Here is a 20109-nt window from a genome sequence, read left to right as displayed (position 1 = left end):
ATAGGATATATGCAAATGAAGTGAAGACAGCTGCTTGCAAGAAACATGTCGATCAGTTTAATGTAAAATTACTTTTCTTCCCGTTGGGCATATGATTATACTGTATTATTGTATAATGTAAATATCCTTTTGGATTGATCCATGCATGTTTACTCAGCAGTGATTCCGTGTGAGTTCAGTGGGATTTACTCTCAGGCAAATGAGCATGGGATTCCAGTCTTTGACGTACAAATAACTAAAACTGCAGGCAGTGCTTTTCCAGTGACAGCAAGACTTGCCTGTAAAAGAATATCCAGGATCAACATGTTATTGGTTTGATTTTCTTTTTGTTGTAGGGAGCATAAGGAAGATCAATAGTCTGGCTTGAAAATTTAAAAACAGCAAGTTTTAAACAGACGAATTATGTTTCTGCTTATATGTTGTTTGTTTTTAAAGTTCAGATATTCTAGTATGTTTGACTGGAAAATAAATATGAGATAAAACACACTTACCAGCTACATAAGGAAAATGCTGCATGTTTTCTTATCCACAGTCTTGTATGAACTATGATATGCACAGAAAAGACTTAGGTTTCCTTATCTGATTCAGTGGAGGGGAATTCAATTCAATTCTTTGCATGCAATCCACACATGCTCCAAGGCTGCCTGCTGTAACTAAATTTAAAATTTATTACCCCAAAGTACTTGCAGTTTCCCATCTTCCAGCAAGGCTGGCATTTATTAAAGCTTAATTAATAAATAACACTTCTCTTGTCTCCTGGAGTTTAATGAAGATGCTCAATTATGCACCTGAAGCACTTTAAGCTGCTTGGGCATCCTTTCTGCATACTCAGCAGTGCTTAAAATGGTGCAGCTCTTGTTGGAAGACTCTTAATACACAAAAAATGCACAGTTGTATTCAACATTCTTGCTACTACAATCTTCTTAATTCTGCTACTGTATCTTTAACAACTATACCTGTATTATGAACATCAGAATGTATTTATTGGTTTTTTGGAAATTCAGTATTATCAATATATACCACTGATTATATTTGCCTTTTAGAGGACAAATTGCAATTTTTCCTTTTATTTTTCTTCTCCTTACATTAATAATACAGAGTTATATTTGTGGGGTGTATTCTCATGTTGTGTTGTATATATCCTTTTTTTAAAAAATGGAAATTACTAAAGGATTATGGAAATGCTGTATATACATTAAATCTTGAGTATTAAAGAAACAAATATGTTTCTGATGCAGGTGTGATGAATGCAGACTCTGCTATCATTTTGGTTGCTTGGATCCTCCACTGAAAAAATCTCCCAAACAAACAGGCTATGGGTGGATTTGTCAAGAGTGTGATTCTACATCCTCCAAAGTAAGTTAACGAGACTTGTGAAAATGCAAAAGAAGTGACTATGAGATTAGAAAATATTTCATCATGGTTCTTCTTTAGCTTGTATGTGAATATAATACAGTTTTTCTTTTAAGTACTTACTTAATTCTATTGCTGCTAAAGGTTATATCAGATTGGTTTTATCTTACTGTGCTAACAATAAGCCTTTCTGTTAATTGACTTTGTAAACAGTAGTTTAATATTCTTGAGCGTATTTTCTTCTTATGTTCTTTTGAAAATTTTGTTGTACTATGGCCCATTTAACTGCAGAATCTTTTAAACTTTTAAAAGTTTCATGATGAGTTTTTGTGGAATATAGTCTGAATCATATGATAATTCTAAGCTGCTATAAAAAGCACGTTTTGGGCAAATTTTAGTTTACAATTAATCTGTTCTCCAGTAATCTGTAAAAGGCATTTAAAAAGACTGGTCATTTAACTGAAAAATATGGTGTATATTGGTGATCTTTTAATGCTTGCATTTATTTATATAAACTTGGTTTCTTGGTCCTATTACTGTTTGTATACAAGGTGTTGAAAGCCAGAAGGCAAATTGACCAATATGCTGTTTAAATTTTTTATTTTCTAAACGTTAGATCAATAGCTAAGTGAGCCTAAAAATTCACAATAAGTTGAGTTTTAAGTTGAAATCTTGTTTTATAAGCTGAGGAGTATGTTGTGTGTTGCCAAGTCTGTTATTCATCAACTTGGTCTTCCTTAAGAAGATGCAAAAATGGGCACAGAATAATTAAGTGTCCATTATAGCCTTGGCATCTCAATCTTTAAAATATCTCTTCAGAGCCGTGTTCAGACTTTGAGTGAATTAAAACTGATCTTGAATTCTGGGCAGCCCTTTCCACTAAACCAGATTTTCTGTAGTATGAATTAGAATGATCTGTTAGTCACTGAGACTCTCTTACCAGCAGCATTACTTCTTGAAAACTGCAAATCTTTGGTATGACAAAATCTTAGACTGGTCCATGTAGGCCAGGTTATTTGAATGAGCAAATAGTAACCAGAAAAATGGTCTTATGAGGACTCCTTGTGGCTCTATCTAGTTACATCGCTGTTTGTCATTTTAATGTTTAGACACTTTGAAAACCTTTAATGCTGTTTTGTATTATTGGAATCCATCCTGCTGAATAACACTTTGTGTTAAGTGAAAGTTGTTTTACAAGAATGTAGTGATTTCTTTGTTTCAAAATCCAGACTTTTGGAATATTTCGGCATAGTGTGCATTAATTCCTCCTGGGTGTCTCTGAGTTTTGGAAAGACTTTGGGCTCAATCCAAAGAATGCTGTTATCACAGGCACGTGAATTGTACTGAGTGAATAATAGACACGTGTGTACAGGGAAGGGGACTCTCTTTGCAACAATCCAGCTCAGTTTTTAGTAGGAGAAACAGTGCTTCCCCCATCTAACTCCTGATCAGTGCTAATACGCCTGCTTTCAAGATAGAAATGAGAAATGACACTGTAAACATGTGAGTATAGATCTTGCAGGCAGCATTTTGCTACTCTTGCACTTCTCTGGATTGTGGCCTTAGTAAAAATTGTTCACATGCGAAATGAATTGAATGATCCAAACTGATGTCTGTTGGGAACAGCATAACCACATTTTCACTGACTTATAAATTGTAGAATTAAATTGCCAACACTTTCAGTTTATTCCAACCATTGAATCCAGTGTTGAGTATGCCACAATTTCATTTACACGCCCAAGCAGTGAAATAGTATTATGTTCTTGCTTCTTGCCAAAATGCCATTCTCCTTTCCAGAAGAAAAATCAGATTTGGAAAGTACAATTTCCAAAGGCAAATTAAAAAGGCAAAATTAATGTATTCTCTTCATTTCAGCGCACTAGCCTAACATTAATATAAACTAACTAATATTAGCAGTTATAATGTTTGAACCGTGTTATCCCCTACTTTTTAATTTAAGTTTATGTTGTGTTTATTCATCCAATAAAAAGTGAGTCAATATAGACAATTACCCAAGACTGTTCTGCTATTAACCTTTTCCACAAAAGCATCAGAGCTGTGGGTTTTCTGGATAATCCATTTTTCTCCCTGGAAAACGTTCCCCTCAAGGCTTGCACAATATTGCGTAGGCATTTTATGAAACAATGGATTTTTAGAGCTGGAATTTTTTCCACAGAAAAATAAAGTATTGAAACATTTTACAGAAAAGTGTCCATTCTGGAAAACCCCACACTTTTGAGATGCAGATAACCAAAAAGGGTAATTTGTTTTTCTCTAAGACCAATAGCAGTCCTTGTATAATCTGCCTTCATAATGCAAATGTTCAATTTTAGTGGATCATTTATTGTTGATTGCTTCTTGAGAAACTTTACACATAATGTAATTTATTTCAGATGAGGGAAATGCTTTTATACAGATGCAGTAATCACGATTAAAATGTTGTGTGTCTCATTGATACAGACTACTTACATTTTGTTTATAATATGCCATGCAACTCTCCTGCAATCTTGTCAAGTTATTTCCCCACCAGTGTAACATATTCCCATATTACCCTGACTGTCAAATGATGACAGTGACTTTGCTTCAGGGCATAAGGGCAGCATCTTCTCAGCAAGTAATAGTGTCACTTTTATGGGATGGGTGATACTTGCTACAAAGGTCTGACAAGCTTTTGCATCTCAACCACACTGGAAAAATTGTGTTCTTCTTAATATCACATGAAAACCAAATACAGCTATTTCTATAACCTTGCCTCCTTTCTTTAAAGAAGAAAAACAATGACTCTGTTTTTTTCAGAGTTGCTAACTTTTCAGTGTTCTAAATTGGAAACGTGTGACAGATTTTGGAATCATGATAACAAATGGATGACAGATTTGCTTCACTGTAAGAGGAAATTCTTTTGACTTCATAAGCAGTAATTGTCAGATGTTTGTATGTTACAGCTCAACCCTGTACATGTTTAGTTGGAAGTAAATCTTACAGTGTTCCAAATATGCACTTACAGGGTGTATTCGCAAGTAAGTGTGTAGGATTGCAGCTATTTGTTTATTCAGAAGTAAATCCTACTGATTTCAATCAAATTTACTCCCAAGTAAGCATGAAAAGGATTGCAATTTCAGTCTATGAAAGTAACAGGATTTCTTTGAGTGATGCCGCATAGTGCTAGCCATACGGGTTCCAAGATAGACTGGCCACTTCACCAAAAAGTCTTCAAGCTGTGTCAAGAACTGAAAAGAAATCCCCTATGTGCAGACCTATCAGCAGCCTAGGGTAAGGCTGTATGTAGGAGAGGATCTCTCTCTCCAGTGCCTGAGCATTCTTTAAAAGTCTCTCCCGCTAATTGGCCAGTCCAGTTCACCATCTATATGTGTAGCTATGAATGGACAACTTCCAGAAATCAACCATTGCAGGTAAGCAACTTTGCTTCATTCATAATTATTGGCTTAAAGCACTTGGAAAAAATTAATTCATACAAATTGTAGGAAAGAATTTTTTTGAAAAATCTCTTCCCCATCAAGTTTTGACACAAAGGATCATTGTAATAAGAGGCTTGAAATATGAATTATGTAAGTCACCTGAATTGCATTGAACATTCTCATCTGTTCACCCTTGTCTAAGAGCTGTTCTTTGCAGAGGGTACGTAACAGATCACTATTAGATGTTAGATGTGGTCTCAGTTGGAACATGCTTGTTGTTCACTTCTATTTGTCTACAGATGCAACACTTTTGAAATGCTTTAATTTGAGGATGCAATGCATATAATTCACATCTAAATCTGCTGTGAAATAGTTTGTGTTCACAGTATGGAGTAGGGGAGAAGGAAAAGATCAGGGAATTTGAATGATGTAGTATAGACTACAAATATTGCTTACATGTTCCTTGTATTTCGTTTAAACCAGATGGGGACATTGTGATATAACTGGGAGCCCAACTGATGACGGGGGAACCCAACCCAGTTCTTCTGCTATGTAATATGGGAAGAAAAAGTAACATAACACTGGATGAGATGAATCCTCCAACTTGGGGGTGTCACTTTTATTTCTAACTCATGAGGCCTCTTAGGGGGTGTTTTGCAAGAAGCCCATTCCTTCCTACCACCACTACCAGGGGCACAGGGTGGTTGAAGGCAGCCCTGGAACAGGATTTGAGTCAATGGCCCACTGCCACCACCTGCCTTTGTGTCACACACTGCCTGCCACTGCCACCGGTGGCTGCTCCCTGCTGCTGACCTGCCTTTGCTGGGCGGCACCTGCTGGTTGTCCAACTTTGCATTAATGCACTGATGACATCACCACATCAGCACGCTGCCCCATGTCAGCACAAAAGCAGGCCTACCTTAAAGGGGTCTCCTGTTCTTGCTGGGATAAGGCAGCTCCACGCCAGATGGGTTGTGCAGCCACTAGTTGGCAAGTGGAGAGTGCAGGAGGGCTATTGTACCTCCTCATTCAGTGGTGACTCTGCCACTGCCCCCATTCGTCCTATAATCTTTGCCTGATACTCAAGTGCCAGTTGTGACAGTGTGAAACAGACAACTGAAACCATCAAATAACAACAAATTCACATACAAATCTGTATTTTTGCTCTCAATAAGGTAAAAACACAGACTGCCATTTTTGCTATCTGAAAGGCTGTTGAACCTCTTTCCTGAACCAATCAACCAGCAGCCAACAAAGTCTATGTCAAAGGGTACTAGCAACATCCTTTCAAACTGAAAGTAACAAGTATGGGGGAAGGGAGGCAAAATGAATAGTGACCCTTTACTTGAATTGAGACCTCTTATACACACCAGAGGCAGACTGCAGCAGAGAAGTCGGCACTCCAGTGGCGCTCCAGAACTTAGGCATTCCAAGAAAAGGTGCCATATTGTTTCAGAGCAATATCAAATCCATATTGTTTCAGAGCAATATCATATCCATTTCCTGTGGACTGCCCATTCATGGGCAGTATGAAGTATTCTTTTTGCTAGAAAGATGATAATTTTTGCTAGAAAGATTTCCAACTTATATAGAGTTGGAAAATAAGTCTTCTCATTGCTTGAAATGTAGGCTCTCCTGTGTGGCCTATTAAAGCCGGATACAATTGTCTAAACTTGTGCCCATTATTTTAAAATTGAATTAAGTAAGTCTTCCTTAGGTCATTCACAAATTTTTAAAACTTGCAGGAGAAAAACAATTTTCAGTTAGCTTAGATGGAGTAAGCCCTGAGGCCAAGTCTGGAAGAGAATAACCAGTGATGGATATTAATACTGGAATGTTTTTGAATAAGTGACGGTTCTTTAACAGTTGGTTGTCAGCTCTTTTATCCTACTCTTTCTGGATCCTGAGGTAGTAGAACATTAAAGCTATTAGTGAAGCCGAATCTGCTTCAGAGATGGAATGAGTTGAGACACCTTCAGGCCAAGCTCTGATTAACCCTGACAGTGCCCAGAGAAGTGATTCCTTAGCTACAGGGTAGGTGCTAAAGTGCACAATCAGGTTCTTAGGACATTTTTTGAAGAATGGCAACTATGGTTTGGGATTTTATCTTGAACACGCTCACATTAAAGGTAGAAAGTCAGCTCTGTGGCCTGCCCAGTCCATGTTGGCTCCTACCAGCCAGGTACTGTATATCACTGAGAATCATCAGGTGATGAAATACTCAGTATACCATGCTGAAACCATATCCTTGATCCCCAAGGTTATGTTGTTATGTCTGATATAATAATGCACTGTACATTATTATTATTGTGATACTGTCTAGTTTTTATTAGGGATGTGCATGAATCAGTTTTTTCAATTCGATTTGTGCCAAAATCAAATCACCCCTGATCTCTTTTGTGTCCAAATCTGTTCCCCCGAATCACCCCAGATTCGATTTGGACTTGATTCAATTCAGTTTGGATCTATTTGGACCACTTATAAAGGTCCTAGGGGCGCTAATTTTGGGTGGTGGGTAGGTCCCTATGAGTTCAAGGCAGGGGGGCTACTTGGTTGATTTTTAATGATTTTTTTAGTTCTTACTGATTTTGTATGTTTCTGCTATAATAAATAATGGGGATTCGAAGTCACCCTATCCTAACCCTAACATGAATCCCCAGCTTTCATTAAAAACAACAACAACCTAAGCTCTAGCCCTTGTAGAAGTGGAGCTATGGAACAAATGTGCAGTCAAGTGTTTAGATTCTTTGGTGTCTAATAGCTTTTCCTCATAATTAATCCCTATGAGGATTCATTGCACACCTTCATTTCTCCTGTTCATTTTGACTGTCATTGGACAGTGCCCACTGTCAGCTGCCATGTGCCAACTAAACCCACACACACCCAAACTCACACCTGTAAGGTGGTGGGATACTCAGTTTATTTTTTAGGAATATTGAAGTGTTTATATTCTTTGGTGTCTAATAACTTTTCCTCATAATTAATCCCTATGAGGATTCATTATACGCCTTCATTTCTTCTGTTCATTTTGACTGTCATTGGACAGTGTCAGCTGTCATGTGTCAACTACACCCCACCCCCACCCCCACCCCACCCCCCACACACTGGGGTACTCAGTTTATTTTTTAGGAATTTTTAAGTGTTTAGATTCTTTGATGCCTTCATTACACACCTTCATTTCTTCTGTTCATTTTGACCCCACTGCTTTTCGGGTGGGGAATTAGTGGCATCCCATGTGCCAACTCACCCTCCAACCTGCAAGCCACTGAGTACTCAGTTTATATTTTAGGAATTTTTGAGGTGTTTAGACACTTTGGTGTGTAATGAATCCTCATAGGGATTCATTATGAGGAAAGGATATTAGACACCAAAGAGTCTAAACTTGAAAAAAATCCTAGAACATAAACTGATTAGTACCCCATTGCCTTGCAGATGGGAGGGGGATGTAGTTGGCACATGGCAGTTGACTGTTGGCACTGTCCAAAGACAGTCAAAATGAATAGAAGAAATAAAGGAGTGTAATAAATCCTGATAGGGATTCACTGAGAAAAGGTTGTTATACACCAAAGAATCCTAACACTTGAAAAATAGTGACTACACATTTTGCTCCATAACTCCACTTCTACAAGGGCTAGAGCTTAGCTTTTTAAAAAAATGAAAGCTGGGAATCTGTGGCGATTAATAGAAGGAATCTGAATCTCAAATCAATTTGAATCGAATCTGGCATGATTCGATTTGGACCTGAATCTAGTCAATGGACCACAGGGGTGATTTGTTCTGTCTCCAGATCACCCAAATCAGCTAGATTTGTGCACAAATTGATTTTTACCCAAATCGATTTGCACATCTTTAGTTTTTATATATTGCCTCTGGTGCCTTGTGGAAAGGTGACTTGAGTTGTATAAACAAACAGTAGTGAAATTATACTGTCAATATAACTGCCATACATTCTATATGGAAAAATTGTTTCAGTTGAAGTAGGCAAAAATTTGTCAGGACTGTTCATGTATTGCTGTTGTTCCCACTAAAGTGGCCACCCAGTAGGGCTGGGCCATGAAAAACAGATGTTTTGGAATTGGTGTGTGATCAGATTCCAGCATCCTGACTAGCCACCATGTTGCACACAAAGCTACACATGATGTGAGCTGTACAAAGTAGTATGTGTCAACAGGGCTGACACTCTTTTAACCAAACCAATTTGATCCAATGAGATGTCTGCCTTTGAACTTGGTATCCTAGAAGATTGTCTGAGAGATCAAAAACGCAGCATGAGCAAGTTACACAAAAACCTAGTGTTTTTAATTTGCTCCAATTAATGGGATACCCAAGAAAAGAATCAGCATATATCAGTATTTTGGATTGCCAGCATAACAAATGGGGCATTTGCATAAAGAAGAATTCCAAATTCTTTCCCATTTACCTTAATACTACAGATGTCTAGATCCTGGCAAATAGCAACCACTCAAAGGCTGGAGCACCAGAGCAAAGGGAATAAAGAACATCCTTGACTCATCCTTTGAGATTAATTGGAACCTATTTTGCCTTGCAGGCAACGATGCATGATGGTAGGAACTCTGCAAATATCAGAAACTCAACTGATAAAACTTTTTGAGAGGACAACCTTTTCTGCATACAGAATAGATATGGCCAGCTTAGTCATGCAGTATTGGCTTTCTGTGTAGGTAGCACAAAGGTAGTACTATATCCAACCTGTTCTTCTCTTCTGCATTCCTGTTCAGGACTGATTCGTTAATTACTGTGGTAATGAGGGTATATGGGTATTCAAGCCCATGGACTGTATTGGTCTCCAGAATAAGGAAACTGGCTTCTCTCCCAAGCAATGAAGAGCTTTTGTTTACTCCTTGCCATATTCCACATACCTGACCAGTAGAGATCTGTTGTTGCCTCTAGACACTCTGACTCAGCATCTACTTGCCTTCAGCAGCATATAACTATTTGTTTTAGTTCTTCCCTAGGTTTTTTCCTTTCCTTTTCCAAAAATAAAAAACTTTCTCTCCGGTGGTGGCTACTTTCTCATCATGTCGGCTGACAACTGACATTCATGATCATTTGTCATGTTCTTTCATGACAAAATAGTAAAGGTTGTTATGGTATATTAGGATGGCGCATTCATTCTCTTCCTATTATTCCGTCAAATAGTGCGTTACAATTTTAGGATCTTGGATGTTTTGCTCAGAGTTAACGAAGTGCGTGTTTAACAATCTCCCACTGAAATCAATGCAGCTTAAAAGTGCTTAACTGGATCTTGCCCTGTGCTTTTCATTTCTACTAACTGCAAAATACCTTATGTGTTAAATATAGGGTGAAGTGGATGGAATGAAAAACAAGTATCAGGTAACTGTTAAAACATGTAAAATTAGATATCTATTATGCAATATCATTGATAGTGATTGTTGGCAAAGAGATACAGTATACATTGACTTCAGCATGAATACCTACACAGTTCTAAAACAATGCTAATGGACATTAGTCTAAGCATAAGTTTGCATTATGGTAGAGAGAGAGAGAGAGAGAGAGAGAGTGTGTGTGTGTGTCTGTGCGCTGTGTAAGAGCACAAATCCATTGCGCATGCAGCAGAGTGTGGAGCCAAGAGACAATTGCATTGAAGTGGATTAGAACAAACTGCACTTTTATTATCAGCACAGATAGCTACATATCGCAGTAGAAAGGTGGGAACTTGTGTGAGATCAATCCTTACCCCCATCAGCCTAAATCCCAGGGAATAAAATAAGAGGGAACTAACCCAAGGCAGAGGTTACCACAGGTTCATGACTGCTACATTTAGGCCACTTCAGATTTGTGGCTTAAAACCTTTCTGGCCATAGGATCCTGTTGGTCCTCACAAAGTGACCCATAGGCCATTTAGGTAGGCCTTCCTTGAGATTCATGAATGATCTGGTATTATTATTTTTATTAATAATAAAATATTATTATTATTTTTATTTTATTAATAAACTTTATTAGCTACCCCATAACAAATTGTTATGTGTATTTTTTTTATTTTTGCCTCTTATTAACACATTTAAAACATCCCAAGGGCTCTTACTATGGTGGCAATCCCTAACCAGAAAGGAAGGACCATGTTTAAGAAAAGCTGGAGGTTCTCAATAGCTACCATATAGCATCACTGGGTTTTTCAAGGGCCACCAGAAATGGGCTCTCTTATTGGAGAATTTACCATGACAAAGCGAAACCAATTTAAAATTATTTCATAACAATGACTCAGTCCAAGCTCCTGGCAGCTTTTCCGCATACTAGTATCTCCTGGGGTGTGGGCGGAGGGTGGGGGTGGTGGAAGCAAAGCTGTCTCTTCTCCTTTTCCATTGACAAATGGATAACCAAATACATCTTCACGTCAGGGGAGACTCTTTTTGACAAATGGAGAATCCTTTGTAGTCATTCAGGTACAGCACCTGTACTCTTAGGACATTTTTACAATCTACAATCATTAATTATTGTGGTGTGGCATATGAACCTCTGTCGCTGGTGCCCAGCTGACACATTCACAAATGTGCCCATGGGGGATTCTACATGTAGTTCACATATCTCAAATGGACTTGTGTTTAAGCGTGTAATTTTTTATTTATTTTTTATTTTGCCTCTTACTAACATATTTAAAACTAGACTCAGTGGTCTAGACTTGCTGGTTCCAGTCTCTTCATATAAGTCTTCAACCTTGGTACTTGCCATAGGACGTGTGTGTCTTTCTGACAGAAATTGTTGTTGACAATATGGCTTTCCTTCTTGGGTTGCTTCATAAGATATGTGGTCAGTAGTCCTCCTCATCATGTTTCTTTAGTTATAGAAGCTGGTTCTCTCATGTTTGCAACACCTGCATATTTTATTTTATTTTATTTTATTTTATTTATCAAATTTATGCCCCGCCCAACCTTACATCTCTGGGCGGCTAACAACAATTAAAATAGCCATTAATTCACCAAGTTTAATAGATAAACCAGAAAATGCATTCAGATGCACTCCTTTAATCTAATTGACTAGCTTGGGAGATTCTTTAGACTACATGCTTTTAAATTAGTATACTAATAATTAAGGTCCCATGCTGGTAATAGAATGATAAAGAAATTTGCCAACCAATAGTGGTTCAGCATTACTACTTTCTATTAAGAGTCTGTGATTGCAAAGTTTGGTTATTATTTACTTAATTGCAAGAGTACATATTGACTTTTAATAGAATAAGACTATTGGAAAAATAGATATGGTTCTTTTGTTTAGAAGCTGCCTCATAAGCTGTTAATTGGTACAAAATGTGAACTTTCAAAAATGTATACAAAGTTAACAATGTTTTCAAATGTAGATAGAGGTTTATAGAGGTAGAGTGTTTGGGCAAAAACTAGTAAGAGTAAAGTATGTGAGATGCTTCATTTGAAGCGTTTCCAACATTTAGATCATTTTAGTTTGTGAACAATTATTTTTCATGCTCTGGAAAATTGTATATTAAAATGTTCTACATACTTAATTTACATGATCCCCACCCTATAGCATTTGCAGCCATGTATTTTTAAATGTATCAATACTAGGAACATAGGAACGTAGGAAACTGCCATATACTGAGTCAGACCATTGGTCTATCTAGCTCAGTATTGTCTTCACAGACTGGCAGTGGCTTCTCCAAGGTTACAGGTAGGAATCTCTTTCAGCCCTGTCTTGGAAAAGCCAGGGAGGGAACTTGAAACCTTCTGTTCTTCCCAGAGCAGCTTCATCCCCTGAGGGGAATATCTTGCAGTGCTCACACATCAAGTCTCCCATTCAGATGCAACCAGGGCAGACCCTGCTTAGCTATGGGGACAAGTCATGCTTGCTACCACAAGACCAGCTCTCTTCTCCTCGGGATCGATACTGAAATACTGAAATTCTGGCTGATTCCCCACCCCCACCCCACCCTTTAAAGACATTAGTCATGCTCTGATGATGATGGTTCACTTCCTTGTGTTTAGTATCTGAAGCAGAAACATAATGACTGAGTGAGAAGAGAAAGTCTGGACATCATCAGCAAGGGATCATTTGAAAGGAGAGAGGAATTAGAACAGCAATATATCTTGTGCTAATAATCCCAGCAGAAGGAATGAAACTGGAACTTGTGACAAGATATCTGAGCCATTTTTGGAAGGGCAGTATAGAAATCAAATCAATAAATAAATAAATCTGGAAGTGACAAATTGATGTTGAAAGTAGAGGGATCTTATAGCCATTTAAAAATGAGCAGTTGAGTGTTTAGAAGGTGTACCACATAGCTGGTTCCTCATCCTTTGTGGTCACAATGTTTCTTTTATGGAGAAAATATTTAATTTCTCTTTTTTTTTTAATGCCATTTTGCAGGTATGGTCATTTTTGTAAGGCATGTCAGGAAAGAGATTGTTGCAGATCAAAACTAGGTTTGTATTGGTCCCTTGCATCCAAACTGCTGTCCTGTTTACATTCAGAACTACACAGTTTGGATCCCATTGTTCCAGGATTATCAGGTTGCTTCTGCTGTGAGTATTAGGGATGTGCAAAATGTTTCGAGCTCGAAACAGGCTTTTTCGAGTGTTTTGAGTTTGAAAAAAAACACTCTTAAAATAAACTGCCTGTTTTGAACTTGAAATAAAATGACCCTGTTTCGAGCTCAAAACATTTCAAGTTTTGTCCACCATTGTGGTAGGCTGTTTTCCCCTTGCTGATTGGTTTTGTGGCACGAGCTTCCAATTGGCTTGAGCTCTCCTTGCTTTTTGGTTGGCTTGTTATCATACAAATCAAGTGTTGTCATGGGTAACTGTGCCCCCATTGGCTCTGGAAGGGGAGGGGGAACAAAAAAGAAGGAAATTTCAAAATTTATTCAAAGGGCCCTGGAGGCAGAGAGATCCCCTAGTCAAATAAATCTTTATTACGGTCACTGACCAACAAGACAAAACAACAAAAGCATTTATACAAATCATACATACATCACTTACCATTTTTGATTATATAATTGTTACTCATATTGACTAGACAAGCATATGACATGCCCATGATGCTAAAAAGCAAATTTTAGCTACTTTATAGGTGACATAGGAATCTCTAAAAGAAACCTAAAATCATCCAAATGTCCTGGGAATTTCACTAATAATGAAATCCAATCCATTATCAAATCTCAATAGAAACAACAACACAAAAGAACATGAGTTATTGTTTCAGTCTCACCAGTGCCACATGGGCATTGTCACTGTGAAACAGGTATACAGTGAAATCTACCTTCCAGTAATGCCTAAGGGAGGGCACTGAAACAAGCCCTAGAAAATGTCCAGCGATATTTGGAGTATATCAGAGATGAATGATTCGGTGCTCGTGCAATTACAGAGGATTCCCTCACTATCTTATAGGAGCTAGGCAGCAGACTTATATAATTCTGTTGTTCAGTGTCCTTTATATGTAGTTGAATGATTTCCTTTGACCCAAGGAAAGTAGAAAATCAGCAGAAAGACAATTTATTGATTTATTTTATCAAATTTGTACACCACCCCAAACTTTCATCTCTGGGCAGTTAACAATAGCATAAAACAAGTTAAAAACATATACAAAAAAACTTAAAACAATTTAACAATTTAAAAGTAAACCAGAGATTAAAACTAAAAAATTTAGGAAGCTGAGAAAGCTTGGGCGAAAAGGTGGGTTTTCAGATGGTTTTTGAAAATTGCCAGAGATGGGAAGGATTGTATCTCAGTAGGGAGCACATTCCATAGTCTTGGGGAAGTGACCAAGTAGGTCCATTTCTGTGTAGCCACCAAACGAGTTGGTGGTAACTGGAGATGGACCATCTCAGATTACCTCAATGGGTGGTGGGGCTCGTAGTGAGGAAGATGCTCTCTTAAATACCCAGGGCCTAAGCCATTTAGGGCTTTATAAGTTATAACTAGCACTTTGTATTTGTCTGGAAACCTATTCCAGTTTAGAATAGGAAAAAACCTATTCTCTATACTCCTCTGCCAAGCAGACTGGAAATTATCCATCAGTATTAAGGATGGCAGTCCTACAGGAGTAAAATAAAACTTAAGCCAGAAATTAATTAATTGATTGATTGATTGATTTCTATACAGCCCTTCCAAAAATGGTTCAGGGCAGTTTACACAGAGGAACAACACATAAATAAATAAGATGCTTTACACAAGCCACTAACTCTCAAGCAAGATGGCTGTCCTATGCCTTCTACACAGGGACTGGCACATTCATTACACTACATTTCATGGCCGAGATCCTAACACAGACACTAAACCCTCCCTCCTTGTGATACAATGGTCTTACGCAAGGGGGATCTTTCCCTACTGTGTCATTACAGTTTATCCCTTCGTGTGCCCTTGAAGAGGATACATCAAGAGTGGAGGAAGAAAGGAGTCAAGGAAAGTTTCATTTTGTGATTTTATTTTCTCAGCTCAATGTGTAATATGCTGTGCTATTGCTGCTGTATTAACTATCTGGTTTTGCTGGGTCTCAGATTAACAAAGGCAGAACTTGGGTGCTTGCTTGCCTGTCTTCCTTGAATTCTGATTTGTTTTATTTGTGAGATAGTGATGTGGTGAGAAATGGACAGTGGCAGCTCAGCGCACTATGTATGTATGTGTGTGTAATATTTTCTTAGTGATTACTGTAAGATGAGTTCCATTTCTGGCCTTGACACTAACTTGTGCTTCACTCATTGCTCTGGTCTGCTCTGCAATCTGCATTGCAAAGTGTACTCAGTCAAAATGTGGCTGAAGGCGTTACTCTAGTTGAGCATATGGCTATGCTTGCTGGCTGCTAAAGGTGCTGCTGTGGCACCGTGTTGTAATGCTGAAGTAAGGAGATTGACTGTGAGAGAGCAACTTGTGCCAATGATGTTACTGCAATTCAGACACTATGGCTGACAGTGGACTGGATTCTGGGTCAGTGATTCTTTTTTAGTCTTTTTTGGACTGTTCGGAAAAACTGTGTGTTATGTGTCAGGAGGGACAGGTTTGCTTTTATTGTGTGCTTCTTATCAGCAGTGTTTTGCAAGGCAGAGTCACAAAATGCATTGCAAATTGCAGTGCAAAACTTGTGTGCCCTCTGTGAGCTCAGTTTGTTTTGGCCATAGGGAACAATGGGGAACTCAAAACACTCCATTGTTCCCTGTGGGTAGCTCCTAGGAACACCAAAATGGGTTGTTTGGGAGGGCATGATGGGTACTACCTACTATCCAACCCCCCCCCCCCCCAAAATGGGCAAGCAGGCAATTTTTGACAATTTTTTAACCTTTTCCCACAAACCCCATAGGTTCCTATGGGGAAAGATAAAAAATAATTTTAAAATTGCCCACTTGCCCATTTCTCTTGTGGTTTGAAGGTAGGTAGCACTCATCATTCCCTATAACACAGCCCACTTTGATGTATCTAGGAGCTACCCACGGGGAACAATGAAGTGTTTTGAGTTTCCCATTGTTCCCTATGGCTGAAACACATGAAATGTTTAAAGTTTCATTGAAACAGCTGTCTTGGCCACTGTTTACATTTTGAGCATTTAATGTTTCATTTCAAACTCGAAATGAAATGCAAAATCTGTTTCATGCACATCCCTAGTGTGTATACTTGTTTCACCACCAGTTGTTTTTCTGGATTATCCAGGGGATAGATGCAAGAAGTATCAAGAGACTCCAGTATTGACAATAAAAATGGATGAGCCTTGCTTTATTTGTCCAGGTGTAAATGTCATGTTGTTGTAATCTGCCCAGAAACAGAAGTTTGTGGCGGTCTACAAATATAATAAATAAAATAAATAAAAATGGGTTATATAGCCAAATAAAAGGTGTATGTTTAAATACACTTCAAGAAGCTTGGTGATATAGAAATATGTTAATGTGTAGATATATGTTCTGAACTGTTAGAAAAATAGAAAGATCTCTTGTATATAGAAAATATGTTGCCTCTTGGTTGCCATATTCCAAAATGTTGTGGACTGTATCACATTTATTTAGTTATTTCACAGAATAGCTTTTTCTTGACACACAGTGTGATGGCATGGCTTGCTTTGGGAAAGGGTTCCTTTTGGACTTGTGGTTGCCAAGAAAATGGCAAGGCCTTTCATTTTTATTTTCCTTTGCAAGACTAGGTGTCCTAATGCATGTTAGTCTCTTTCTGTAGACTGTGTCATTGTATGGTGGAACAGCACAGCTGTGTGAATTGAGAGATATCAGAGAACTGGTTGTAGTATAGTGGCTCACAGACTGAGCTGCAAATCAGAACTTCCTCGGTTCGAATCTCCACTTTGCCATGAACTCACTAGGGTAGGGGTGGCCAATCTGAGGCTTTCTAGCTATTGTTGGACTACAAGCTGCAATAAATTGTGCTGGTGTGCTCAGACTGGCCACCTCTGTTCTAGGTGGCCTTAAGCACTGGCATCCTCAGCTGCAATATGAAGATAGTAATAATTACTATAGTGAGTTTTTTTAAAGGATTGAAACAAGATAATAGCAATAGCAATAGCACTTACATTTATATACCGCTCTATAGCCGGAGCTCTCTAAGTGGTTTACAATGATTTAGCATATTGCCCCCAACATTCTGGGTACTCATTTTACCGACCTCGGAAGGATGGAAGGCTGAGTCAACCTTGAGCCCCTGGTCAGGATCGAACTTGTTACCTTCTGGTTACAGGGCGGCAGTTTTACCACTGCGCCACCAGGGGCTCCTGGTGCATAATGCATGTGAGGCATCTTGAACCATTTGAAAACACTATGAAAATGCTGCTTATTATTATTATTATTATTATTATTATTATTATTATTATTATTATTTATTACCCCTTTGTGAAACAGGCCATATATGTCAATTCATGAAACTGATGCCATTGTTGATTTTAGACTCTTAATTTTTTATCTTAAAATTATTTTATTTTAAAATTAAATATAAAATTCTTAGTGCTTAATAGTCTGCCATTTACAAATGCACATTTAAAATGTCCATCTCATTGAGTGCAAGGGGGAGGGGCAATAAACTGCTTTTTATGTAAAAGCTTTTAAATATAGCTTTGAAAATGTCATTGGTTTATCGCTTCTCAGCCTTTTGGCTAAGATCAAGTGTAATGTCATTGGTTTATCTGCCTATGATTTGACTTTCCACAGCCATGTTAGTAGTACTGAAGTTTGAGAGTTGCATTTAAAAATGAAAAATAAGGTTGAACCCCATTTAATATCTCCCTTGTAAAAGACAGCTGCAGATTTCTGGTTTGTACTATCAGCAAGTAGAAGGAAAGAGAGTCCTAATTACTTGAATGTTATGACTTTTTCTCCTCTCTAAAAGTTTCTTCGTTTTGAAGACTTGGTTCTACAAAGAGTTAACATGTGAATGTAGTTTTAAGTGTGTTATAATTAACTTTCCCAAGAGATTGCACAAATATTTTGTGATTTTTGTAACTGGCTTTAAAAATATCTTCTCTAAATCCTGAAGACGTACATTGCATTGTTAAATTCTGGCAGCAATTAAGTTTATCTCTAGCTTTTCACTAAAATATCTTTGGTAAAGGATGAAAGTGATTATGTGGTTCAGTGGTTTGAAAACTCCTTTGGGTATGTTTGGAGAGTCTTGCATATTTGCATCTTTGCCTTGAAAAGTTTATATGCACCAAATAGTATCAAAACTGCATTAGGTGGGGAAGCCTTGTAATTCTTAGCAACCAAAAGTTTCTAGCTTAGCAGCTTCTTACAAAAAAGTAGCTTGAGTAGCAGATTGAAGCATCAAGAGCATCAGCAATAAGATGTTTGTAAACTGAATATAATAAAAGAGAACATGAGTTAATTTTGCTGAATATATGTAAACTATTTTAGTGTAACTAGAGCAAAACCACAGTCAATTGCTTTTGACTAATTTGGGATAGTCCCTCTCAGCCTCAAAACTTTAAAATAAGTTGTAAATATTAGAGTTTTCTCTGAGTATGGGCTGCCCAGGTTGTTGTTGTTTTAAGTTTATTATTGTCATTGTACACCGTAACCATCGTAAATGTTCAGTCTTATCGTTACATGCTGGGAAAGGCCTAAAAATAACATGAAATGTAGCAGAAAATAATTGAAGTAATGCAACACCTCTGAAGAGAATTCAGCTTTACTGCTTTAGAAGCATTAAATATGTTTCATGCAGCAAACAAGCTGAGTTACTGGTGATAAGAGCAGGGAAGGTCATAATTGCAATAGGTTAAAAAGGCAAATAGAAAAAGTATAGAGCCTTCAAAGTATAGGAAAGTGGTTTATAGGAGCATAGGAAGCTGCCGTATACTGAGACAGACTATTGGTCTATCTGGCTCAGTATTGTCTACACAGGCTGGCAGCAGCTTCTCCAAGGCTGCAGGCAGGAATCTCTCTCAGCCCTATCTTGGAGATGCCAGAGAGGGAACTTGAAACCTTCTGTTCTTCCCCAGAGCGGCTCCATCCCCTGAGGGGAATATCTTCCAGTGCTCACACTTTTAGACTCCCATTCATATGCAGTCAGGGCAGACCCTGCTTAGCTTAGGGGACAAGTCATGCTTGCTACCACAAGACCAGCTCTCCTCTCTTATATTTGGTGTGGAGGCTAAAGAACAGTTCCTGACTTCCTAACTAAGCATGTGCCTGCACTGTGGAGCACTTTGCGCAACATCAGGCGTCTGTGTGTCTGTGGATTTTGCTGATCTGCCCCCCCCCCCGAATCACCCTTTGCATCCCAAAAATATGTCTCTGAGAGACATTGCAAACCACAGGGACATATTTTTGTGACACACATGACACTTGGGGGGGAAGAAGAGATCGGTGAAATTTTCTCCCCCGACCCCACATGAGTGCCTGCACTGTGGTAATTGGGAAGCCTTCTACAGCGCAGGCATGTTCCCCTGGAACAGGATGTTGGCCAGTGTTGTTAAATAGCAGAGAAGTACACTCATGTAATAGAAAATGTTGCAGGGTCACTGCAAACAAGAACAGGATATATGCATAAATGTTTGGGTCTGAGTTTTGAAAAATAAGAGAACATCTGAGTATGCAGTCTTAGGAAAATCACCTTATGCAAAAATTGAATGCTTACAGAAACACACCAAGTTAAAATCAGAAAATGGTTACAGAGCAAAGTTGATACCATCAGTGATAGAAGAGTAAGGAATGGTGGGATGTGGGTAAAATAAAAATGTCATAAGTTAGTAATTGTTAGATGTACGACCACTTCTTCTTTGTTAGCTTTATGTATAGGCCACAGTGTGGAACCTTCTTGAACTCTAGCAAAGATAAAAAGGCATTCCTGTCTCTCTCTTCAGCGAGTAAGTTTTTGCTCTATGTGCAAATGTCAGGCTAGTGGTGTGTCTCCTGTGAGTCAAA

General features: G+C 38.2%; 1 protein-coding gene across 19 annotated transcripts in view; it reads left to right on the top strand.

The window, feature by feature from the left end:
• PHF14 (PHD finger protein 14) overlaps nt 1-20109 on the top strand; it is a 209759-nt gene that overhangs the window by 122258 nt on the left and 67392 nt on the right. For 14 of the 19 annotated variants that reach the window (XR_008309564.1, XM_053259907.1, XM_053259903.1 and 11 more), the window contains 2 exons: nt 1239-1356; nt 10092-10124. Coding sequence is in view for 18 of the 19 variants with exons in the window: in XM_053259907.1 (XP_053115882.1) it covers nt 1239-1356; nt 10092-10124 (151 nt within the window). In the remaining variant the exon portion in view is untranslated. Of the gene's footprint in view, nt 1-1238; nt 1357-2582; nt 3809-10091; nt 10125-15099; nt 15220-20109 lie in introns of those variants that run through there. The other 5 variants (XM_053259904.1, XM_053259918.1, XM_053259913.1 and 2 more) reach the window with 3 other exon arrangements.

Source organism: Hemicordylus capensis, chromosome 6 (genome assembly GCF_027244095.1).
Source record: "Hemicordylus capensis ecotype Gifberg chromosome 6, rHemCap1.1.pri, whole genome shotgun sequence".
NCBI classification, from domain to species: Eukaryota; Metazoa; Chordata; class Lepidosauria; order Squamata; family Cordylidae; genus Hemicordylus; species Hemicordylus capensis.
Note: the sequence above shows the minus strand (reverse complement) of the source record. Positions and strands in the feature narration are given on the sequence as shown.